This window comes from Cololabis saira, chromosome 14 (genome assembly GCF_033807715.1).
Source record: "Cololabis saira isolate AMF1-May2022 chromosome 14, fColSai1.1, whole genome shotgun sequence".
Lineage (NCBI taxonomy): Eukaryota > Metazoa > Chordata > Actinopteri > Beloniformes > Belonidae > Cololabis > Cololabis saira.
Genome location: NC_084600.1, coordinates 39,886,985 through 39,913,466, shown reverse-complemented (window position 1 = coordinate 39,913,466; position 26,482 = coordinate 39,886,985). Strand labels below are relative to the sequence as shown.

Sequence of the window (26,482 nt, the reverse complement as noted above, 5' to 3'; positions counted from 1 at the left end):
TATCTATCTATCTATCTATCTATCTATCTATCTATCTATCTATCTATCTATCTATCTATCTATCTATCCATCCATCCATCCATCCATCCATCTATCATTCATCCATCATCCATCCATCCATCCATCATTCATCCATCATCCATCCATCCATTCATCCATCCATCCATCCATCATTCATCCATCATCCATCCATCCATCCATCCATTCATCCATCCATCCATCCATCATTCATCCATCATCCATCATCCATCCATCATTCATCCATCATCCATCCATCATTCATCCATCATCCATCCATCATCCATCCATCCATCATCCATCCATCCATCATTCATCCATCATCCATCCATCCATCCATCATTCATCCATCCATCATTCATCCATCATCCATCCATCATCCATCCATCATTCATCCATCATCCATCCATCATCCATCCATCCATCATCCATCCATCCATCATTCATCCATCCATCATCCATCCATCCATCCATCCATCCATCCATCCATCCATCATCCATCCATCCATCATTCATCCATCCATCATCCATCCATCCATCCATCCATCCATCCATCCATCCATCATCCATCCATCCATCATTCATCCATCATCCATCCATCATCCATCCATCCATCCATCCATCCATCCATCCATCCATCATCCATCCATCCATCATCCATCCATCCATCCATCCATCCATCCATCCATCCATCATCCATCCATCATCCATCCATCCATCATTCATCATCATTCATCCATCATCCATCCATCCATCCATCCATTCATCCATCCATCCATCCATCATTCATCCATCATCCATCATCCATCCATCCATCATCCATCCATCTACCCATCCATCATCCATCCATCATCTATCCATCCATCCATCCCTCCATCATCCATCCATCATCCATCCATCCATCCATCCATCCATCATTCATCCATCCATCCATCATCCATCCATCTACCCATCCATCATCCATCCATCATCTATCCATCCATCCATCCCTCCATCATCCATCCATCATCCATCCATCATCTATCCATCATCCATCCATCCATCCATCCACCCATCCATCCACCATCCATCCATCCATCCATCCATCCATCCATCATCCATCCATCATCTATCCATCATCCACCCATCCATCCATCCATCCATCATCCATCCATCCATCCATCCATCCATCCATCCATCCATCCATCCATCCATCATCCATCCATCCATCCATCCATCCATCCATCCATCCATCATTCATCCATCCATCCATCATCCATCCATCTACCCATCCATCATCCATCCATCATCTATCCATCCATCCATCCCTCCATCATCCATCCATCATCTATCCATCATCCATCCATCCATCCATCCACCCATCCATCCACCATCCATCCATCCATCCATCCATCCATCCATCATCCATCCATCATCTATCCATCATCCACCCATCCATCCATCCATCCATCATCCATCCATCCATCCATCCATCCATCCATCCATCCATCCATCCATCCATCCATCCATCCATCCATCCATCATCCATCCATCAATCTAATATGAATTATTTCCACTGTATTTGCTACTTCCAGTGAAAAAAAGACAGTGTTAGATATTTTTCCACATTAAATCATTTATTTATTCAACAATAATGACCGATATGACCTTGTTTACCGACAGTTAATGAAAATGGGCGTTTTATTTTGAAGGCGTAACCGGAAGTCGTGTAGTTGTAGTTTCTCTTGACGGAAGTTAATGAGAGCTGAAATGGGAAGCTAACAACGACCAGAAGTTTCCGGCTCAAAGTTTATCAAAGCAAATGCATGATAATGCACCGAGTCAACGCAAGATAAAATAGCCGGTCCCAGCTTTTCTTTTACACCCCAGGTATGTCTACTTTCCTGCTAAATGTGACAATAATTAAATAATTGCCGGCGCTGATAGTTGAGTAGTTAGCCATGCGGCGCCATCTGCTTCCTCTTGAAGGACGGATATTTCTACGATAAAGGCACTATAACACGCATGCTTTTCGTTTAATTAGACTATAATTGAAAAGTGCATTGATACTCATTTTGTTTATAAAGCTGACTTTTTTTTCTTGTTTAAATCGCCGGCATTACTGATAAATAACTTATCCCGTGATACTGTTGCTATTACCGAGGCCCCGCCCACCGTCTGCCCTCTTAGCCAATGAACGCGCTCAGACGTTTGATTGACACACCGATTGCCCGCCCCCCGTTTTCTCTCTCAGCCAATGAGCGCGCTCCAACGTTTGATTGACACACCGAGCGCCCGCCCACCGTCTGCCCTCTCAGCCAATGAGCGCGCTCAGACGTTTGATTGACACACCCGGCGGCCAATAGAAACCCGTCAACGCATTTGACGCCTCGCCTCTCAGTGTTCAGCTGGAGACGGCGTCTCTTTCCGGCGCAGTACTGCTGGGATGCTGATGCTGAGGGCGCCTGGCCGATCTGTAGCATCATTAGAATCTCAATGGCTGTCGACATGCGGTATTGTCAGAGGCTGCAGAACTGCGTTGACCTGTGTCTTGGTCTGATCCTGTTTCTAGCGGGGCTGCAGCTGGTAGAGGCTGCGGCTGCAGAGGAGGAGATGGCCAGCCTGAACTGGAAACCGTTCATCTACGGAGGGATGGCCTCGATTGTCGCAGAATTCGGTACGTGATGCACCAGATCGCACTGACTGGCTTGCATATTACTGAAGCATGTTGTGTGCTGAAATATCTTTATTATGCAAAAACTGTAATGTCAGTGTCAGAAATGTGCAGCTATATGAAAAAATGCAGCATTATTGTCTGGTGAGTGGTGGTGGCCACTTTGGAGGAAACTGATCCATGCATCTAATTAGAAATCTAAGGTACATTAATTTAATTTAATTACAGGACTGTCTCAGAAAATTAGAATATTGTGATTTTCTGTAATGCAATTACAAAAACAAAAATGTCATACATTCTGGATTCATTACAAAGATACTTTGTTATTTGACTGTCAATCTTTAGTGTCACAGAATTTGAACTGAAGAAACAGTAAAGTAAAAGTGTTAATTTCTGAAATTAACATGTTTTTCGTGCATAACATACAGGACTGTATCAGAAAATTAGAATATTGTGATAAAGTTCTTTATTTTCTGTAATGCAAAAATGTCATACATTCTGGATTCATTACAAATCAACTGAAATATTGCAAGCCTTTTATTATTTTAATATTGCTGATCATGGCTTACAGCTTAAGAAAACTCAAATATCCTATCTCAAAAAATTAGAATATTCTGGGAATCTTAATCTTAAACTGTAAACCATAATCAGCAATATTAAAATAATAAAAGGCTTGCAATATTTCAGTTGATTTGTAATGAATCCAGAATGTATGACATTTTTGTTTTTTTAACTTCATTACAGAAAATAAAGAACTTTATCACAATATTCTAATTTTCTGAGACAGTCCTGTATAGGGAAGTATGATATTGCTAACCATTTCTATTTTATTTTTTTATTTAGGGTTCCTCTTATGTCTGTTTATTTTATTTTTTATTATTTTCTATTTATTTCATTTCATTTTATTTTATTATTTTTGTTGTTGTTTTGTGTGTCCTGTATTTTATTTTATTACTTTATTTTTCCTATTATTGTCTTCAGTCAGAGTTTGATTGGTAATTGGTACTTACTTTGGGACGTGTTTATAATTATGTATTTTATAGTGTGTGTGTTTTGGGGGGTTTGTTAAGTTTTGTGTCTTTATTTACTTTTGTGTGTGTGTGTGTGTGTGTGTGTGTGTGTGTGTGTGTGTGTGTGTGTGTGTGTGTGTGTGTGTGTGTGTGTGTGTGTGTGTGTGTGTGTGTGTGAATATAAAACGGGGTAATTTGTCAAATCCTTTTAAAAATGTTTATTGTGTACCATGCATTACATCGACTAGAAAGAAAAACTAAAAAGAAAAAAAAAGAAACCTAAGGTGTTTGATGCTAAAATTCATGAATTATTCTGCAAATTTAGGTGAGCACACCTCACTAAGTCAGAATTGAATCTGCTTTTTTTTGGTAGATAATGTCGTGTGGCAGTTGGGCACAGTTTGCATCTCTCTGATGTTATCAGTATGTTTCTGAGTCACAGTGGAAGGTTTCAGATTTCAACTCTGTATCGGAAATATATCCTCACATTGGCTAAGTTCAGTTGTTTTAAAATAAAATAAATAAATAGATAAACTTCAAAATGAAGGAGTTTTATTTGTTTTTCTCTATTTCTCTATATACTAAGTTGGTATTTCTTACAAAATGTCATTTTTGTGTTATAAATCTCATCTTCATTTGAATGGCTTTTTTTTGTGAGTGTCACAACATTCAGTACGCCTGGAAAATTTGTCACCGTTAGTGCTAGCATTTCTGTGGACTGTAAACCGATTATTTTTCATCTCCAGGCACATTTCCTATAGACCTGACAAAGACCCGGCTGCAGGTCCAGGGTCAGTCCCAGTACACAGAGGTACGCTACAGAGGCATGTTCCACGCCCTCTTTAAGATCGGCAAAGAGGAGGGTATTAAGGCGCTTTATTCTGGGTATGAAAATGTCTTTATCACATTCTGCATCTATAACAGAGATTTGCTCACATTCATTCTTGTTTTTTCTTGTTCGTTTGTTTTTTTTGTCAAATCAGACAAAGTTTGTGTTGCTCATTAGTTTATCTTGTTTAAAATTGGGTTGACCTCTTAAGTTGGGAAAATAATTTACCGGTATCTGAAATTTGAGTGCTACAGGCCTTTTAATTTAGTTCAAAACAGTCCAAGCTGTCCACGCCTCTTTTGGGCTCGAAAGATTTGCATTTATTATGTTCTGTTAAACAAATCCTTTGATTACATGGTACCACACTCTTGTGATATGCTCTATGTAAAAAAGGAATACACAGATTGACACCAGTTCCAATATCGACAAAATGCATTGATTGTTTGTTGGAAAATTAAACATATCCATGAGCTGGCTGATTTTAATGACGTTTCATAAATGTTGTTACCGTGTATGTTTAGTTTCAAGTTGGACTATCCATCCCTGATACTAAATACGGATCATCCAGTCAATACAACCAGCGCTTTCTGCACTGCATCGAATTAAAATCCTGACTGAATTTATGTGAATGGAAACTTGTCTGCAGAGCTTTTATTGTGAAAATGCACATTTTGTGCATATTTTACAGCAAACGAGACTGATTCAACTGATTTATCATTCCACCATTGTAGGATTATAATGTTACTCTGACAAATGCTTCCAAAAAGAAAAAACTGAATGATTAAGTCATTAACATATTTGAATAAAACATTGTTTAAAATAAAACATGTTCTTACCTGGCAAGCACAGCAAATAAAATCATATTCCTTGCCTCCTCTTTTCAATTATAAGAGGTCACCTTCATTTCTTTGTATCCACATTGCACCCAGCCATTAAAACAGGCCCAGCCTTTATTTGAAGTAATGTATTACCGGTAAATATGTTAAAATGTTCTCTTTTCAGTAATTTTCTTATTTGACTTGTCTGAACAGGATTTCCCCCGCTTTACTGAGACAAGCATCTTATGGGACAATCAAGATAGGAACATACAATTCTCTGAAGAGGTTCTTTGTCACTCACCCAGAAGGCGAGTATCACTGTTAACCTGATATTCTGCCCTCTGCTTCTCTCCCTAAGTCTTTTATCAAAGTGGTTCCTATTCTGTACAGAAGGAGACGAGCCGTTTTAGATTCACAGGTTTCAAATAGGTACTGTGTGAAAACCAGAGGTGGGTAGTAGCGAGTTACATTTACTCCGTTACATTTACTTGAGTAAGTTTTGGGAAATTTTGTACTTTTAGGAGTAGTTTTGAATCACTGTACTTTTTACTTTTACTTGAGTAGATTTGTGAAGGAGAAACTATTTCTCTTACTCTGCTACATTAGGCTACGTTGAGCTGTTACTTTTCTTTTATCCACGTACGCGTCAATCTCATGACATCACTGAGTGATTCTTTGGGAAAAATGTTTGTTTTTGCATGTTTTGTCACATTTACACAGACTCAAACACACACAGAGTTTCTATGAGTTCATGTTTGTTCTAGTTCTGCCTGGTTAAAAAAGAAAAGTACAAAAGCTTGAAATCTTGTGCTACTTGTGCTTAATTTATTTTTTTATTCTGTTATTTTATTTATTAAAGTACTTGAATTTACTTTAAGATTATTTTAATTTAAGCAATGTTTTATTAATTTTAATTTATTTTATTATTTTATTGATTTAATTTGCCTGAAGATGATTATTTTGAACTTTTGTCTGTTTGAATGGTTGCGTTAAAAAGAAAATCTGATCTTACTCAACAGTTACTCAGTACTTGAGTAGTTTTTCACCAAGTACTTTTTTACTTTTACTCAAGTAATTATTTGGATGACTACTTTTTACTTCTACTTGAGTCATATTATTCTGAAGGAACAGTACTTTTACTTGAGTACAATTTTTGGCTACTCTACCCAGTTCTGGTGAAAACTAAAAATTCAAGAAGGTAATGGTTTGACAACAGAAAGCCGACATCTTGAAAACATTTTCTACTAAAACAAGTAAGTCTGGAAAACATAAAGTGTTCCCAGAGAACCAGTAATTTTTGGCTCTGATTGGTTTTATCTGATTCAGTCACCTGCAACGTGCAGTTGAGATGTAAATTATGCGAAGCCAAAGTCCTCGTTAACCTACCGGAGCCGCTTTCACACTGTTGAGCCAAATCTGAGCGTGTTGAGGCCGAGTCAGCTCATTTCCTTTACCATTGTCAATTCCAGTTCCTAACAGAGTCGCTCCAGTGTAGCCCGGCTGCAAATATCTGGCCTGACCTTTCTGTGCAGCCAAGTAGGAATGAGGCCGTTCCAAGGTAGAGGGAGGCTTTTACAGTTCAGCATCAGGGCTCTATCTTTGTCCAGGATTGGGTGGATTCAGTTTCCTTGTACATGACTGTCTCAGAAAATTAGAATTAGGGCTGTGTGATTAATCGATTTTAAATCTAAATCGGATTTATTAATCAAGACTATGTTTAAAAAAAGGAAAATTGGAAAATCGATTTTCCTTTTTTGCAGCTGGCTGCATTACAGACAGAGCTCGTCTAGTCATCTTTGTTTGGTCAAGAAAATTGTAAATGTTGTCACTTTACTAAACTCAAGGAGGATTTACAGTATCTTTCAATTGCACTTCATTCCCAATAGGGAAATGTGTTTGCTATTTTTCTTTAAAAATAAAGATAAAAAATTTGAAACAATTTATTCCATTGTCTTTTGTAGTTTTACCAAAAAAATCGAAATTAGAATATTGTGATTTTCTGTAATGCAATTACAAAAACAAAAATGTCATACATTCTGGATTCATTACAAATCAACTGAAATATTGCAAGCCTTTTATTATTTTAATATTGCTGATCATAGCTTACAGCTTAAGAAAACTAAAATATCCTATCTCAAAAAATTAGAATATTCTGGGAATCTTAATCTTAAACTGTAAGCCATAATCAGCAATAATAAAAGGCATGTAATATTTAAGTTGATTTGTAATGAATCCAGAACGTATGACACTTCTTTTTTTTTTTTTTTTTTTTAATTGCATTACAGAAAATAAAGAACTTTATCACAATATTCTAATTTTCTGAGACGGTCCTGTACATCGTCTCACCACTTTCTTGCTCGCTTCCATCGTGCTGCTTCTGCTTTTATAGCCCTCTCTCATCATGCTTGTCTCTAGTTCGTGGCTCTTATTCATTGTGTTTTCAGTAGTTTTCTCCCAGGGTCTTGGTGAACCTTCCCTTCCTTCTCCAACTGACCTCCTTCAACTTAAACACAACTTGGCAGCTGACTGGGCTCGTGATTCTCAGCATCCACCAGCGCCGTCGCTTTGACAAACGCAGCAGATCACTGATAAAAAATCTGCACATTTTAGAAGTAGGGCTGGGGATCGATTCAAATGTCAAGAATCGTTTCGATTCCGATTCTTAAGATTCAGAATCGATTATCAAGATTTGATCCGATTCGATTCTGATATTGATTTGGGTTAGTGTTATTAAAACAGTTTTTTGAGCTGTTGCATGAATTATATGACTGTAGTTATGCAAAATATTACTACTAGTATTATATTGAGATTAAACAGCAAGTATTGGCAGTTAATGATGCTGTAAGGACCAATCAGCTCCCAGAATGCTGATAGAACTGCTTTCAGAAACATCATGTGGGACAGAATTACCAAACAGATCCAGGGAGGAAACAGAGACGGATGAAATCGGTTTTATTTTTTCCCACATTCCGTTTTTATTTGTTCCATTTTCAGTCTATTTTGGTTTTTTAATTTTTGAGCATTTGGTTTTTAGCATTTTTTGCAAATGTAACCCCAAGACAGTATATAAAGTAATGAAATATAGACAATTTATGCAATTATAACCTAAAACTTTAATGTTTTCATACCTTTAAACATATTTAAAGGCAAAAACATGGCACCAGTTATTCTCGTGTCCAACAAAACATTCCTTTTTTGGGGATAAACAAAAAAATAACCAAAAGTTGTAATGTAATGATGGAAAAAAAATACATAAATGAATAAAAGAAAGGGGAAAAAAAATCGATCTTTAGACATATGAATCGATTTTTAGGAATTAATATGAGAATCGATTTAGAATTGGGCAATCGATTTTTTTCAACACAGGCCTATTTAGAAGTTTCCTTGCTGATGGTTTGAGATGGGTGCTTGTTTTTAAGAATTTTTAACTGGTCTACAGTTAGGCACTGCTCTTGACTTGTTGAGCTTGGTTCAGGTAGTCTAGGCCGCTGATTATCACCTCAGACTCAGTGGTCACTGTTGGGTGTTCAAATGTTCAAATGTAGGCTATTTTAGTGCGTTTAGTGAATGAATTACTGATCATCATGCACCTGCAGCTGCACCAATGAGACTTCACTTTGTAGGATTACAGGTTAACTATGACATTTTGTGTTTATTGGTAAATCTTGTGTGACCAACTTGAGGACTAGAGGTTTTTGACTTTGTGCATGATATCATCATCCATGATGTCCCATCCTCCAACTACTGATTAAAGAAATTGTGTTTCTTGTCCACCATCATGGGTGGGGTAGAGGGGGCACCACGGTGGAAACGGGAATGATTGTTCAGCGGGGGATCAGCTAGTTCAAGCCTCTTTAGAAACGGCAACCAAAAACCTTTAAAAAGTACTGGCTCTCGCACAAATGCAACAACTCTAGAGAGCTGAATGTTCAGGGCAGAGCACTTTCTAAACACTTACCTCCAAGATATTTTCTAAACTGTACATTGTGGCCTATTGATAAATCAATAAATATATTTGGATACTGTTGAGTTTTACTACAGCACTTCAGTGTCTGCTGTAAAATGGTGACATATACAGGACTGTCTCAGAAAATTAGAATATTGTGATAAAGTTCTTTTATTTTCTGTAATGCAATTAAATATCAAATGTCATACATTCTGGATTCATTACAAATCAACTGAAATATGTCAAGCCTTTTATTTTAATATTGCTGATTAGATAAGATTCCCAGAATATTCTAATTTTTTGAGATAGGACATTTGAGTTTTCTTAAGCTGTAAGCCATGATCAGCAATATTAAAATAATAAAAGGCTTGCAATATTTCAGTTGATTTGTAATGAATCCAGAATGTATGACATTTTTGCATTACAGAAAATAAAGGACTTTATCACAATATTCTAATTTTCTGAGACAGTCCTGTATATAGTTTTTATATATATATTAATATATATATATATATAGTTTTTAATTACATGAATTAGTAATGATAGTAACTATCATAGTAGTTATGATTAAAAAGAAAAAGTCAACCTTTATGTAATCTCTATAATGATATATAAACTCTTAGTATTTGAGTAAATATTTCCCATTATATTTTTCTCACTTTGCTTTGTGTCAGGTGAAATATTGAAATGTTTACTAGTTTCACGGCCATTATTCTCATTCTGAGATTCTTTTTCAGCATATTTTTCTTCCTTCAAACAGCACAAATACCATATGGCCTCTCTTCTATATTTCTCTTGGGCTATTTCAGATGCAAATCGACTGTTTGGTGTAAGTTTCTTGTATCATGAAAAATGATATCTTACTACAGCTGAGATGAATTCGGACTATTCACCAGAGGCTTTCCGTCTAGAAATCAATAGCGTCACAGAAGCTAATTGCACTTAACTTTATGAACCATCAGAGCTCAGGTTGTCATGTCGTACCAATAGGATCACTGCAGAATAGTGCAGAATGCAGTTAAACCCTGCTGATATCCGTGCTGGAACATTTATGTTATATAGTTATTTCTGTTGAATAACCTTCCCATCAAAGAAAAGCTGGATGTTATTTATCTTTACCCTTTATCTTAAACTGCATCCTGAAGCACAATCAGCATGTTAATCTGCCTGCGATAATTTTGCTTCTGGGAACAAAGGGTTGGAGAAAAAGAGACAGAAATAGGAAAGTGGAGGAAAAATGCTCATTTTCTGCTGCTTGGGAAACTTGATAACTCTTGCTGACATCTGGCTTTGAGTGCAGTGGGATGGGTTTTTTTTAATCAGCATTTAGTCTCTAGCTGCAGTCTGCACCGATGGGATACCGAGGTAGAAGATGAGTTATTACAGTTTTACGGCAGCGGGTATGTGGCCAAAGAGCTTGAGAAATGAGAGAACAAGCTGATTTAAAATCTTTTGCAATCACCATCCTGTAGGCCTTGTTGGATCACTGTTTATAATAATCACTACTTTTAAGATAATTAGGATCGTTTACAGGACTGTCTCAGAAAATTTGAATATTGTGATAAAGTTCTTTATTTTCTGTAATGCAATTTAAAAAAAAAAAAAAAAAAAAAAAAAAGTCATACATTCTGGATTCATTACAAATCAACTGAAATATTGCAAATCTTTTATTATTTTGATATTGCTGATTATGGCCTGGCCTTTCTGTGCAGCCAAGTACAGTAGGACTGAATGAGGCCGTTCCAAGGTAGAGGGAGGCTTTTACAGTTCAGCATCAGGGCTCTATCTTTGTCCAGGATAGGGTGGATTCCTTTTCCTTGTACAGGACTGTCTCAGAAAATTTGAATATTGTGATTTTCTGTAATGCAATTACAAAAACAAAAATGTCATACATTCTGGATTCATTACAAATCAACTGAAATATTGCAAATCTTTTATTATTTTGATATTGCTGATTATGGTTTACAGTTTAAGATTAAGATTCCCAGAATATTCTAATTTTTTGAGATAGGATATTTGAGTTTTCTTAAAGGGAAAGTTCGGTTTTTTACAACCTGGACCTTATTTATGACATTTTTTATGGTTGTATACTCACCCAGAAAAGTTTGGTGTGATTTGGAGTCCTTCGGAAGATATTAGGAGTTTTTTTGCGAGCTGCTTCTCCGTGTAATGGAGCGCATGAGGGCATAGACGGACGCAGACGATGCAGCGTCTAAATAACACATGATTGCCACGAAACTCGTTCATTTCTTTTATGAATCACTAGATCTGCTTCCAGGACCTGTTGTAACATTGTGGCGCGGTCTGTGTATTAAACAAATCCGTTTGTAAACAAGACCTCTGAACTCATGACGTCATCTCTGTGCGCGCATCGCAGACGCAGCTCCGTGTACAGAAACCTCACGCTACTGTTAGTTTACTGTTAGTTATTTGAAACATGTCTGAATATTTGTCAAATTCTGAGGTTGTGGACGACGACTTTGAATATGATGGACGTCCTTACCGTTTTGAGCCGGAGTATACGGCTGAAGAGCTCACTGAACGGAGGACAGAGTGCGCACACAGAGATGACGTCATGAGTTCAGAGGTCTTGTTTACAAACAATGTTACAACAGGTCCTGGAAGCAGATCTAGTGATTCATAAAAGAAATGAAGAGTTTCGCGGCAATCATGTGTTATTTAGATGCTGCATCGTCTGCGTCCGTCTATGCCCTCATGCGCTCCATTACACGGAGAAGCAGCTCGCAAAAAAACTCCTAATATCTTCCGAAGGACTCCAAATCACACCAAACTTTTCTGGGTGAGTATACAACCATAAAAAATGTCATAAATAAGGTCCAGGTTGTAAAAAAACGAACTTTCCCTTTAAGCTGTAAGCCATGATCAGCAATATTAAAATAATAAAAGGCTTGCAATATTTCAGTTGATTTGTAATGAATCCAGAATGTATGGCATTTTTGATTTTGTAATTGCATTACAAAAAATCACAATATTCTAATTTTCTGAGACAGTCCTGTATAGTCTTTTATTGTACCTTGTGAGTCAGCAGCACATCAACACCACGCAAACACACCCACTTTAATTCAGGATTGATAGAAATTATCTGTTTTGTTGCCGTCATGTGAAACGTTACAGTCGATAAACGTTTCTGAAAAGGGAAAAAGGAGCCGTGTCTAATTTTGCTGCCACAAGTACATCAATCTTAGTGAATCTTGTGAACTGGTGTATCTTGTCGTCATTAGTATTGATCAAAGCTGAAGCTTTGCATTAAAAAGTCTGACGTCAGCTGGTGTTTTGATCGGGTAAGAAGGGATCAGGCCGTCATGGTGCAGACACAATCAATAAGCAACTTTCTTTGTACACTGAAATTCTTCCTTTGCTTTACACTTGAGTGCACAAATGAGAAAGTATGAAATTTATATTTCATGAACAAGAAGTGCAACCATAGGCATATTATTAAATAGATTTTGCATAATTTGAAACTCTGGATTCAGGAGACGTTGAATCATTCAGGCCTAAGAAAAACATTTCAAATTAAATAAGTGCAAACGTAGCCTTAACGTGTCAAGAGATGAAGGGGCTCGGCTGGTGGGTCCATGTTCAGTCTGCACATAAAGTCAGTTCAGTTGGCAGTCAAACGGGTTGGTGCTGCTTTTATCATTAAATGGCTGGTGCCAGGCTGTTTCTGGTTCCTGTTTCTCAGGAAATGTATGACCACTTTTCCTGGGCTCCCTCTTTATCTGCTTCATTTTGTGACATTTCCCTATTGACCGATTGCTTCCTTATCTGCCAACAACATTTTAGCCATCCTTAAAGGGGACCTATTATGAAAAAACACGTTTTTCTGCAGAGAATTCTGCAGAGTCTGTACAGCCGCCCGGATGATTTTGTCGCTGACGCTCGCTTGCATCACACAGTGTTATGACGCGGTGTTATGACGCGGTGTTATGACGCGGTGTTATGACGCGGTGTTATGACGCGGTGTTATGACACGGTGTTATGACACGGTGTAACTCCGCCGGCCAGAGCTTCCACCATTTTTTCGTAGCGGTGTATCGCGTCATTCAGGCAGCCAATCAGCACAGAGCCTCATTATCATAGCCCCGCCCACTCAGAATCCTGCATAGATAATGATGTTATAGAATGGGAAGATAAAGACATGGTTTAGAGGCTGAATTTCCAATTTATTTAGCAAAAACAATTAAAAGCTTGTTTTTAAGACATTCAAGGCCTGTTTAAAATAGGTATTAGATGCCATAATAGGTCCGCTTTAAGTGTGTCTCGTCACTATGCCTCACTATAGTGGTGGTTGTAGTAAAGTAAAATTGTTGTTTCATCAACATTTACAGTACTATTGACCTGGAAAAACTAAACTCATGGAGAATCAGGATTAACTAAGAGTCAACTGTTGTTAACCCGTTTTAAGTATAATAATTGAACTTGCTGTATGGGGAACTTCCAACAAGCACTCCTTTGCAACTGGACACAATGATGGGTTGAACACAGGAAAAATCTGTCTATACATTTCATCATGAGTCCCCCTAAAAATTGATAGAAACTTTTTTAAATATCAAACTCCTAGAAAAGTTGAAATATATTTTACATGTTTTTAAGCTCTCTTCTAAAGGGTTGGGAACGATATGCTTTAAAAAGCTTCAATCAAGAGCCACCGTTCAATATATGTTATGCACGAAAAACATGTTAATTTCAGAAATTAACACTTTTACTTTACTGTTTCTTCAATTCCAATTACACTAAAGATTGACAGCCAAATAACGAAGCATCTTTAAATGGATCAGAACCAATGAATCACTGTAAATTAAAAAAATATATATATTTTTTTAAATTTACTATATACCTAATGGTTCAGAATCTGAAGAGTTTTTACATTTTAGTTTTTCCACCTTTTATAATATCTTCCAAATACAAAGCACTTTTTCTCTGGTTCCTGTTGATTGATTTCCTTTCCTGTTGCCTCGTGCCACGATTGTGCCGCTGTGTTTTAAATGCTTGTTTTGATCCAGGCTTGGGTTTGCCCTGTGGTTGTGGTGCGATCGAACGCCTGTTCCCCTGCAGATAAAATGAGCGGCGCGAGGACCGCCACACTAACTGTTGGTCAGATTGATCAAGGATTGCTGTAACTATTGTTTCTAAACTCTATCTTCCTAACTTTCCTTCCCCCTTCTTTTTTTTTCTCCATTTTAGACACAATTCTTGGTTGCTACTAATGAGATAACACTGACAAACTCTGCTGAGTGGTTGCTAATTACAGTAATTACAGACAATTTACAGTTGCTCTGCTTCGGTTCCAGTTTCCAGTTTCCAATAACTCTAATGTTCATTTTTGATCTGCTCGGTGAGCCAGGGGGGTGGAGTTATTGACTGTTGAAAAGTCCTTTAACTCCACCCATGTAGGTCACTGCTGATGTGAGCATTCATGTGCAAAAAAAAAATCTAATTTTTGTTTTTAATTATTTCAATTGCTTAGAATATTTGACTATTTGTAAGTTGTTTTTTTTATTTTATCGTCTGGCTCTTTTTGCAGAACCGTATGCTCAGAAATCATAGTTCTGGCAAATTTTATTAGCATACTTTTATAAAAATATCTCTTTGATAGTTTAAGATAAAAAGATTTGGGTACAAAGACCGACCGTGATGCATTTGTTAATTAAACTAAACGTTAGGGCTGCACTATTATGGACAAAATGAGAATCCCAATTTTTTTTGCTTAAAATTGAGATTGCAATTCTCTGGCATGATTTTAGTTTTTTTGTCACAAACTAAAGCGTTTATTGTAATGTCACAATAATAATGTCAAAGCTCCACCCCTAATCCTTTATGTGGACTAGAGGCCAGAGCAGTGAATAATAATTATACTGTAGTAATTAGAATAATATGTCAATAATCTCCTGTTCTAAATGAATTTCTGCTTATATTTACTATCATAGTGATGATGTCCATGTAACTCTTGATTATAAGGAACTTCATTGCGTATTTAATAATTATTTTTTATTATTTGAAATGTAAAACACGTGTCTCTTGAAAATGACTTTTTAGTATATAAAAAAAAAAACATTTTAGTATAAATAAATGAATAAATCATTGTTATTCAATAGTGCTGGACCAGCATCATAGACTTAAAAACAAGGCCAGTTCAGGATTTGCTTGCGGTCTGAACACCTCCAGGTTTGGTTCTGCTCGCTGCATGAGAGAGCTATAAACGTATAGTTAAAGTAGATTAAAACAAGTTTGTAGCATGTGGCTCTTTTGTCACTGTGGCAGATCATTATGCCCCCAACTGGTCAGATGTGGTATTGCTACATAAAGTCCTTTAATGCCTCTGCATGAACATTAAGGTATCTAGAAATTAAAATTTATATTATTTCCTTTCCTTCTTTTGTTAAATCTTGAATGAATAAACTTCATATCTTACAGTATTTGAGAACCATTTTAACAAAATACAGCCCTATTCGGATGCATGTAGGGCTGCAACTAACGACTATTCTGATTAGTCATTGACTAATCTCAGCAGAGATGGGAAGGAAGGCTGATGACCCGCTCTGTTTTTTGTTTTGTTTCCCTCTTTTCTTTTTTTTTTTGCTGAAAATGGTCAACAATTTACTCCATTGACGACTACTTATATTATAAATTTTTGTCGACAACATCGACTAATCGCTGCACCCCTTATGTAAACAGTGAATATGATATAATCTGCATACAATGCTCAACAATGTATGAGCATTTCAAAGCTCTTTTATTTGTATTTCTGGCTTTGAATGTTAAGAAGACATGTTTGTTTCTTTTTAATTTAGGGAAATATAGTTTAACAGAGTCATTATGCCAGATAATTAGAAAAAATGTTTTGTCCCAAACAAGATCAACCAGTCTGTTAAAAATAAACTAGGCAATTTCTGTCTCTTAATCGGAGCTTCACTATTAGACTCTTGGCTAATCTTTGTTTCTGTGTGCCGTTGGTTGTTTCTGGCTGCCTTTCTATTAATGCTATTTTGTGTCCCTTTCTTCCTCTGACAGATGAGACCATGGTCATCAATGTCTTCTGTGGAGTTGTGTCTGGAGTGCTGTCTTCGTCTCTTGCCAACCCCACGGACGTCCTCAAGGTGACTGCTGAAGGCTGAGCTCAGACTCTCAGATCTGCATTTTTGTGCCAGATCCCATGACTGGACACTAATACAAGTTTGCAAAAAAATGTTCATTTCGTATGCAGATTGTTGTTTTTTTTCCTGTTTGACTACTAACTTGCCAAGAATAGTAGTTTTAATTACTTTCTGGCCAACTATTCAGTCCAAATCCTTGATTTTACATGTTAGAACACATCAACTCATTTTGGTTTACCAGATAACAGGACTTATCACACTTGATTGACAGAAGTAAACATTGCTAAGTCAACTAAGGCTCCTTTTAGTACTCAGTGGCTCAACGATACCATGTTTTTTCTGAAGCTGGAAAAGATTAGATATTGACTGAAGGGTAGTTGTAACAAATTTTATAATAAGTGGCTTCCCTTTCTTACATTCTTCCACTCTGTCCAGTCCCTGCCTCCTGATTGATGGATCCCCCCTCCTTCTCTTCTCTCATTTCTCTCTTTCTTCCTCCTTTTTATTTATTTATTTACTTTTCCTATGTTTTTTTTTTTTTTTTTTTTTTTTTTGCTTTGGGTTTTTTTCTGTTTTTTTTTTCTCCCGTTTTAATCTATTTTTTTATTTATACTGTGTAGCTTTAATACTTAATTACTTAAAAACTTAAAATAATTTTCATTTATTTGTCATTATTTTCGTTGAAATGTCTAATGTTCTGTTCTTGAATCAAAAAAACAAAACAAAAAACATCCTAGGAGGTAGACTGTATATCTTTTTTTTATTCCTGTTCTACTGTGCCTTACCCCCTAATAAAAATATTAAAACAAAGAAGTAAACATTGCTTCCAGGGTGAAAATTCACCCTTGGAAGAAAAACAATACACCTACATGGCTGTCAAGTTGAAGTAGCATAGATTTCAGGCAGCGGTGTAATGATTGTTCATTGAAAATGGAGCTACAGCTTCTGAAAAGGTCAATGCCGATACCAATCGACGCTAACCATCAGGACAGAGTAGGTTTGGAAACAGTCCAGTGGCTTCACAGCAGATTGTGTCATGTTTTTTATATTTGTATGTCTTTGTTTGTTGCAGATCAGAATGCAGGCGCAGGGCAGCCTGCTGCAGGGAAGCATGTTGTCCAACTTCGTCAACATCTACCAGACGGAGGGCACCAAGGGGCTGTGGAGAGTGAGTTCAGGAAGTTGGGACTAGCTGCGTGAAAGTGTCTGTAATTGATTTTCTATAACCAGTCCATCAAGTTCAGAGTTATGGAAAGCTGCAGGCTCAGCCAGTTGTTGGAGGGTGGAGTCACCAGTTCATCGCATGGAAAATGCAAAAGATAAAACACTAGGGGTGTAACGATACACTAATCTCACGATACGGTACGATACGCGATATTGAGGTCACGATAACGATACGATATTATAGCAGTATTTTTTTAACAACCTTGAATGAGGAACATATGACTGGAAAAAAATGTCTTTTATTTGAAAGACACAAAATACAAAACAATGCTGTGCATTTGCCCTATTGTTACAGTTTGTAATGCTTTATAACTGTTTAAGTTTTAAAGAGAAAGCCAGGCCAACCATTTTCCACAAACTGAACTAAAAGTAAATGTCAGGTTTGCATTTTGCATCTTCAGTTTCATACAAGTACAAATATTTAGCCACAAACTGAATAGTTTCTCTCATGTATGATTTGACTTTTTTCTTTTCCAGAAATTTAACAACTAAAAGTAAATAAATGCATACAATTTTACATCATAAAAAAGATTGATTCATGCTCACCTTATAAGTGTAAGAGGAGATTTATTTTTGTTAAGAAGTTTATTTTGGTAATTCAGGGTTCATTATTTTATAAATATATTCTTTATATTCTGATGTAAATCAGGGACTATAATGACACTAGTCAGTTTATCTGTAGTGATTACGGTAGTCTGTTTTAGATTGGGCGGAGTGATACGCCACAGTACGGCACTAGGTGCTGTGTTGATGTTCTAAAATCCTACACTGTTGAGGGACATTAAAGTACACTGGAACTCAGCAGAAGTTTCCCCGTGTTTATCCTGCTCACGACCCCAAAAAGGTTTAATTTAATAAGGTAAGGCTTAACTCTACACCAGACTTACATAAGTAAAAGTTCAGAGCTCAAAACCCCCAAGAGTCCCGTGATCGCGACCGCAAAACGGTACTAGTTTCTTCTGAGAGGAGTAAGATTTTGGTCCGCGGGTCGAGGCGCGGTCGGCACACGTGGTCGGATGCGCGATTAATATTAATAACCCAATATCGCGATACAGTTTGTCACCTCCACGACACGTATCGTGACGTTTTTGTATCGCGAAATTTCATGGCACGATATATTGTTACACCCCTATTGAAGGGTGGACTCACCAGTTCATCGCATGGAAAATGCAAAAGATAAAACGCAGAGAAATTCAGAGTCACTAATTCATTCATCAGAATATAAAGAATATATTTATAAAATAATGAACCCTGAATTACCAAAATAACCTTCTTAACAAATATAAATCTCCTCTTACAATTATAAGGGGAGCATGAACTAATCTTTTTTATGATGTAAAATTGTATGTATTTATTTATTTAAGTTTAGTTGTTAAATTTCTGGAAAAGAAAAAAGTCAAATCGTACATGAGAGAAACTATTCAGTTTGTGGCAAAATATTTGTACTTGTATGAAACTGAAGATGCATAATGCAAACCTGACATTTACTTTTAGTTCAGTTTGTGGAAAATGGTTGGCCTGGCTTTTCTCTTTAAAACTTAAACAGTTATAAAGCATTACAAACTGGAACAATAGGGCAAATGTACAGTATTGTTTTGTATTTTGTGTCTTTCAAATAAAAGACCATGTGTTCCTCATTCAAGGTTGTTAAAAAAATACTGCTATAATATCGTATCGTTATCGTGACCTCTATCGTGTACCGTATCGTGAGATTAGTGTATTGTTACCCCCCTACTAATTCATAACTAAAAGTCATCCTCCTCTTCCTCAGGGCGTCATCCCGACGGCACAACGGGCAGCCATCGTAGTCGGGGTGGAACTTCCAGTCTATGACATCACCAAGAAGCACCTCCTTCGCTCTGGCGTCATGGGCGACACCATCCTGACCCATTTCATGTAAGTTCGGTTCTTTTCTTACCAGGAGAGAGCGGCATCTGCTTCTCTGTACTGACCACAGCTTTTATCTGCACGCAGCTCCAGTTTTACGTGCGGCCTGGCGGGCGCGCTGGCGTCAAACCCCGTGGACGTGGTCAGGACGCGGATGATGAACCAGCGGGTTTTGTCTGGGAGCCCCATGTACAAAGGCACCCTGGATGGGCTGATGAAGACGTGGAAGAACGAGGGATTCTTCGCCCTCTATAAGGGATTCTGGCCCAACTGGCTGCGACTGGGACCTTGGAACATCATCGTATCCTTTGAATACACACAAGCTTGTTTTCTGAGGGACAATAGAATAGAAGAGAAGACTTTATTGATCTCCCAGAGGAGAAATTCAGTCGTGCAGCAGCCAAACACACACACGCTCAACGGAATATACAAAAAATGTAAATAGAAATAACTGATAAATAGCTAAATAATAAAGAAAAGAGCAATATAAAATGTAGAAAAATTAGCAATGTACAAGAGAAAAAATAGTAAACACAAAAAAACGGATAATATTTACATGTGCAAAAATACGTAAGGTATTTAGCGGGCAAAGGTTATTGCACTCTGGGTCACCGGGTGTCACATTTTCTTTACAGGAATGTATAAAAATCTGCAACAAGTCAATCATTATTTTAGTTGAATTAGTTCGCTGCTTTGATTAGTAAACCTTTATTTGCACTTAAAATGTGAAATGTCTGAGTTTTACCCAAATATGATTAAAGCTGCTTGTTTGAGAGTTTTACGTCAGGCTACCGAGCAGCTTAGTTTAGTTTATTTATTTAGCAATATAAGACAAATTGAACAATAAATGTAAAAACATTGAAATAACATGCAAGGAAAGGAAGAAGCCTGGTGGCTTATATAGAAACCTTTTCATATATGAATAAAAAAAAAAAAAAACTACACAATGGGGAGTAAAAACACAAAAGATTAAATAATAAACACTACAAAGATGAAACAATAAGAAAGTTCTTTAAATGTTTTTTGAATATTGGCAAGGATTGTGATGATTTAAGAGATTTATTGAGTGAATTCCACAAGTGGGGGCGTCTGAAAGTGATGAAAGATTGATGTTTACATGTTCTACAAAACGGTAAATTAAAATCATCTTTGTCCCTTGTGGCATAAGAATGAGTAACGGAATTAACACAAAAGAAATTATGAAAAGAAGAAGGAAGATCTTGTATATAATTTTTAAATTTGAACATAAATAAACATGTTTGAAAAATGTTAATTTTATTGATGGGTAATAATTAATATTTAATGAAAAGGGAGCAGATATCTGTTTGCATGTGATATCATTCTGAGAAACCTTTTTTGAATCAATAATTTATTAATATATTTTGAATGTGTCGAAGCCCAAACAATGTTGTAGTAATTAAGATGAGGGAAGATTAAGCTATGACCTCAGGGGAACAGCAATGTTTGACACAACAGCAATAAGAACAAATACAAAGGGCAGATGTTTATCCCATTTAGGAGTAAAACTGTGGAACTCATTAGATAACGACCTTAAACTAGCAAACTCAATAAAAGCATACAAGATATTACTCAAAGCAAAGGTAATGGACACATATATATATATATATATATATAGGGGCACAATAAGCAAACAAAGAAGAATGCACACATGCATGAGATGAAATGACAACTTAAATTGGTTTTGTCGTTTTCCTTAGCATCTTTTCACTTTCTGCTTTCAGAGCTATTATTATTATCATTATAATTACTATTACTATTATTACAGTTATTTAAGCTATTATTATTATTATTATTATTATTATTACTATTATTATTATCATCATCGTCATTATTGTTATTATTACTATTATTATTATTATTATTATTATTATTATTATTATTATTAGTATTAGTATTATTTTGTGTAGACTTATGATACTTCATTTGTTCAAAGCCCAGACCTTTTCGATCAAAATAATCACAATGTTGACCAGGGAAAAACCTGTGTTATCTTGTTTGTTGATTTTTACGTTTCTGATTGACCGAAATAAATATTATCTAACTAACTAAAAAAGATTAAGCTATAATAGAGAGTTAAATTAGAGCAAGGAAGAACAAAAGGACAAACTTTTCTCAAAAGCTTCTGATTGTATCTTTTTTTTTTTTTTTTAACTTCTCTTTATTGAGGTTCTGACAGCATTACAAGTATTTCTCTTCAGCACTTTTATAGAACCATTTTTTTTTTTCCTCCCCAAAATGGAACATATTAATAAGAGAACAAAACTCAGCAGGACACACTAAACAGACATAATACCCCAGTAAGAAAAAAACACACAACACAAAACAAAACAAAAAGTAGTAGTGGGGCAGAGTAAGACAAATACGGAAATAATAAAAACTAGACAAAACAAAACACACACCATCAGACTGGCATAATGATGTCCGAATTGCTAGGGCATGCTGTAGTTATTTCACATCATGTTAGCTAGGTAAACCAAGGTTCACTCCAAGGGGGTCCACTTTGTCCAGAACGGGCTGCCATATCTTGATAAATCCCTCGACATTGTCGTGTTCTGATCGTATCTTATTGTGATCTAAATCAAAAGGTTTTTCTCAACGTCCTCCTCAGTTCTTCATCACCTTCGAGCAGCTGAAGAAGCTGCCGTTCTAACGGGAGCCGAGCGCGGGACCGCACTCGCCGCTGAGACTGAATCGGAGACGAGAGGAGCGTGAGCACAGCAGCTTTGTTTGTTACCGCCACACTCACACCCCCCTCAAATCAACGGGAACGACGCATCGTACGGATCACGTGGCCAGATTCAGATCTTCTTTTGTAGGGTTTTATTTATCGTCCGTTTCTGTTTTTGACAACGTTTGTATGACTGTTGCGTTTGAAGTCCCACCTTTGACACTCCTCAGGCACCTAAGTGTGTGCTTGTAGCAGAGGAAAGAACGTTGACAGATTTCTTACTCTGTGCTCGGGATTCCCACTGGAGTCTCGAGTATTTATTGATAAAATATCTGTTCAGATTTCTTTTTAATAATGATGTTGGAAAGATAATTGAACTGTTGAATGTTACAGATTAATGTAAAAGAGCAGAAGAATTGACAGGTTGACCACCACAGGTGGTTGATGTAAAAAAGAGAGGAAATAACAGCTCTCTGAAAAAGTTAAGGTCCGTCCACGGCAAGAGGAAAGGTTTTATCCACATTTCTGTACGAGCCGAAGTCGGTTTTTTGTTAATATCAGGATAAACTCCATTAGTATGGAGCCAAATCAAGGCCAAAAGTTTTGCTAATTTGAAAATAAAATTGTAATTGGAAAAACTAAGATTTGAACCTGAAAATTCAAGTTTTGATCATGAACTTATTTTTTTACAGTTTCAATTTTTTTTTTTTTTAGTATCAGATCTTTTTTTCAGTTTCAGATCTTTTTATTTCAGTTCAGTTTCATGATTCCACGCCCCCTACGCCAGATCAGGGCCAAAAGTCTGAAACTGGAAAAAAACCTGAAAAAAGATCTGATACTGAAAAAAAAAAATTGAAAATAAGTTCATGATCAAAACTTGAATTTTCAGGTTCAAATCTTAGTTTTTCAATTACAATTTTATTTTCAAATTAGCAAAACTTTTGGCCTTGATTTGGCTCCATAATTAGCACCAAAGATCGCGCGGCAGGGTATCGTTGGTAAATCTAGACCCTTTTTTTTGTGTAATTTGTGACCAAATACAATATAAATTGAACCTGTACTTACCAGTCACCTGTTTTTTCTGACTTAAGGCAGAGTTCCTACCTACAGCATCAATTTCCAGAATCCATAAACTCGGCATTAAATTATTCTCAAAATAAATAATATGAATAATGAGAAGAAAGTGATTTGATGGAAGTTTCTCTGTCTTGTTCTTCTGTTCTTGGTGTGGACGGTCCTTTAGGCTCCCCCGGCTGTGACGCCACAAAAAAAAGGTCATTTCAAAGGGCCCAGTTTTACAACAACACATCTATTACATCTATTTATTCTTTTTTATAATTTTTAATATTGTCGTTGATGATGGAAAAGACATTAGAACACCAACGATCTTAAAAGCCTTTCATGTTTAAACATCACAATTCTGAGCCAAAGCCTCAAATGAGGGGAAAAAAGAGAGACACTTGCTTTTTTTGAATTAAAATATTTATGCCTATATTATTTTATTTTTTTTAAACAAAACTTGAGTAATTTCACAGGAATCGGTAGATTCTTGTGAGATTGTTCCCTCTGGACGCGGTGAGACGGCGGGCAAGACTTCTGTAAATGTCTGTACAGACGCACTCACGCGTAGACGTGGGTGTATTATATTTAAAGCACATGTACATACGGTACAATGCTGCTTCTGTCACGCTCTCCTTTGTGCCAAACTGTGTTTCTAGCAGACGTTTCTCTGTAAAAAGCTGCTGCTGTTGGATCAGAAAATGAGCTGTGAGCTGCATTCTCTGAACTCAACATGAGTCCAAAAACCCCCACTGTAAACATGGTGAGTTGGAAGGTAATTCCTGCAAAGAGTGCAGCTTCCACGGCCTGTACATTTTTATTTTTATTTTTTTAAGTTTTAATATTACTTTTGATGACGCTTGAAGTCTGCTCCGAACCTGCATGTCCAGACGTCTTTTTCCTGCTCTGCCCCGCTGTTGTCAATCCCATTCACACACCTCGTCGTCCTTATTTTTATTCACTCACAAACTTAAATTTGGATTTAAAGGGTAAGCAATTTTAAATTATTTCTAACCCCAATTTTTTTTTACAACAATCTTTATACAACCCTGAATCCGTAAAAGGGAAAAGAACAGTCTGCCCCCGATCTGCATGTTCATCTCATCGAAAAATGGCTTACCCTGCCTTTAATCGAGCTGCTTCCCCGGCTTTTAATGAAAATAATTTATTAAAGGAGGGCATAAAATTAGGATAATGTCTTCCAACCTGATCTTATGAGAGTCTCCAGAACAGCGTAACATGTATTTTGATACGATATTGGTTTGTTTTCAAACAGAGCAGCTGCGTCAGCGCGTTTCACTGGGGGACATTTGGAGCCAGTTCGACCTGAATCTTCAGGTTACGGGTAGTTTTTCTAGTTTAAAAGGCCAATTTTACTTTTAATTGTATTGGAAAAGGTGTTTTGAATAGATTTATGGACTCATCCGAGTATTACAGCCTCATTTCTTTTATTTATTTATTTATTTATTCTACATCAGTCTGTGTGAACATTTCTTTCCACTGCCCTTTCTAGTCTGTTGTTACCGAACTGAGTTGTCAGTTTCTTTGTCCTCAGACTGTTCTGGCAGTCGTGTTATTATTAATGTCATTACATTCAGTTTAGCCTTGGATCTCTGAAATGAAACTTTACTGAGCCTTTTAAGCATTTGATTTAAAGGTTATTTTTAAAAACTGAATTGTGGCAAAGTGCTGCTTTCTTGTGAACTGATGTGTTGAGGCTTTTTGGTTAGTTCTCTGTAGTTTTACCAGCTGACGGACGATCTGCTGCGATCTGAGTGTAGAAACCTGGGAAGAGGCCAGCGTGAAGTGGAGGGGTGCAGGCGACGCGAGAACTGCTTTCATTTGAATAAAGGCGTTTTAAAAATGTTGAAGTTTCTCACGTGTGTTCAGGCTAGTGCTGCTTTTTCAGTTAAAACTACAGCATGAAACTTTACATGTGTTCACGGTTTGCTTTGCAGTTTAGTCACCAACAGGTGCCTGGTGCTGGAATCAGAACTCTACTGTGAACGGGATTCAGGTTAGACGTGGATGTTGTGGTTGCCGTGGATACGTCTGAGAATCAAAGCAGAGGGGGAGGAAAAAAAATGAATGAAAATGGCTTTTATCTCTGATTTCAAAATAGATTTGTCCAAAATTCAAATTCAAAGTTTCTTTTTTTTTTTTTTTTTTAGATTTGCTGAAAGTTCAAATGTGTTTACTTCAAATTTTTGGTCTCGCTTTAAAAACTATAAATCAAAAAGACTTAAGAGATTATGATATTTTACTTCTAGTAACACCAGCACTGTGGGTTGTGTCTTTGCTGCATGAGAATAAACATTTCTATTTGATGGGTTTTTTGTTTTCATACCCTTTTTCATGAGTAGCTAAAGAGATAAAACATTTAAGTTTCACAGCAGAATGTGGTGAATTTGAAAGCGTTTTCATATCAGTCTTCTGGATTCAGAACGATGTGCTGATTCATGTGCACAAATGTTAAAACTGTGAGTCACAATGTTTCTTTTTGTTTGCTTTATTTTAAGTTTATTTGCACAGTGTTGTAAATGTGAATGTTGTTTTGATACCTGACGGAATTATACGGCTTCTGTCACGTTTCTATTTATGAAAACATTCTCTTATCGCAAAGTCATCTCAGCCAATATTTACTTGATGTGACTAACTGATGTTTAAGGCATTTATGATTAAAAATGGACATGTTTCTACTCTCAACTGTCACATGAAAGCAGGGTTAGAACTGTCCAGCCTTTGAAACGGCCAAAGGTTTTATGATTGTGTTGTAATTGTTTTTCGTTTTAGGAGTTCTGCTGTTTACCGGGATCAGATTTACCCACAGACGCATCCGTCTGTTTACCTGCCTGCAGTTTTATCTGATTAGTTTTTCATGTGCACTGGTAGCAGGATACAAGTTCCACACATCTGGATTTCACTTCCTGTCTCATAGCGACCAATGTTAAAACATCGTAGCGCCAAGTTCCCCTTCCTCCAATTAACAGGTCCAACTTCCTGCGATGCCTAAATTTATTTCCCCTCCATCCGATGGTAAAATATTTTGGGTGGAGCTTATATCTCGTATATTCCTGTGTGGCATCTGCTCGGCTTGTATTATCGCTCTCCTTCTCCTTCTTGCTCCTTTACTTGATGAATGTCAACGGTGGAGGTTTTATGTTGTTTTTTTTTTCTTTCACATAATGACTTGGCTTTATAATGAATTACTGTTCACTCCAATAAAATATACAG

General features: G+C 36.7%; 1 protein-coding gene across 2 annotated transcripts; it reads left to right on the top strand.

Annotated features, from left to right (window-relative positions):
• Positions 1-1,752: 1,752 nt before the first annotated feature.
• Positions 1,753-26,482, top strand: LOC133460083 (brain mitochondrial carrier protein 1-like). Of its 2 annotated transcripts, XM_061740605.1 has the most exons (9): positions 1,753-1,887; positions 2,570-2,674; positions 4,428-4,566; positions 5,542-5,636; positions 16,307-16,392; positions 17,462-17,557; positions 19,385-19,509; positions 19,588-19,801; positions 22,130-26,482. In XM_061740605.1, exons 2-9 carry the CDS (start codon positions 2,611-2,613, stop codon positions 22,169-22,171), a joined length of 861 nt encoding a protein of 286 aa, XP_061596589.1. In that variant the 5' UTR covers positions 1,753-1,887; positions 2,570-2,610; the 3' UTR covers positions 22,172-26,482. The 2 variants fall into 2 exon arrangements, with proteins under 2 accessions (XP_061596589.1, XP_061596588.1); XM_061740604.1 differs by lacking the exon at positions 1,753-1,887 and having other exon boundaries at positions 2,494-2,674.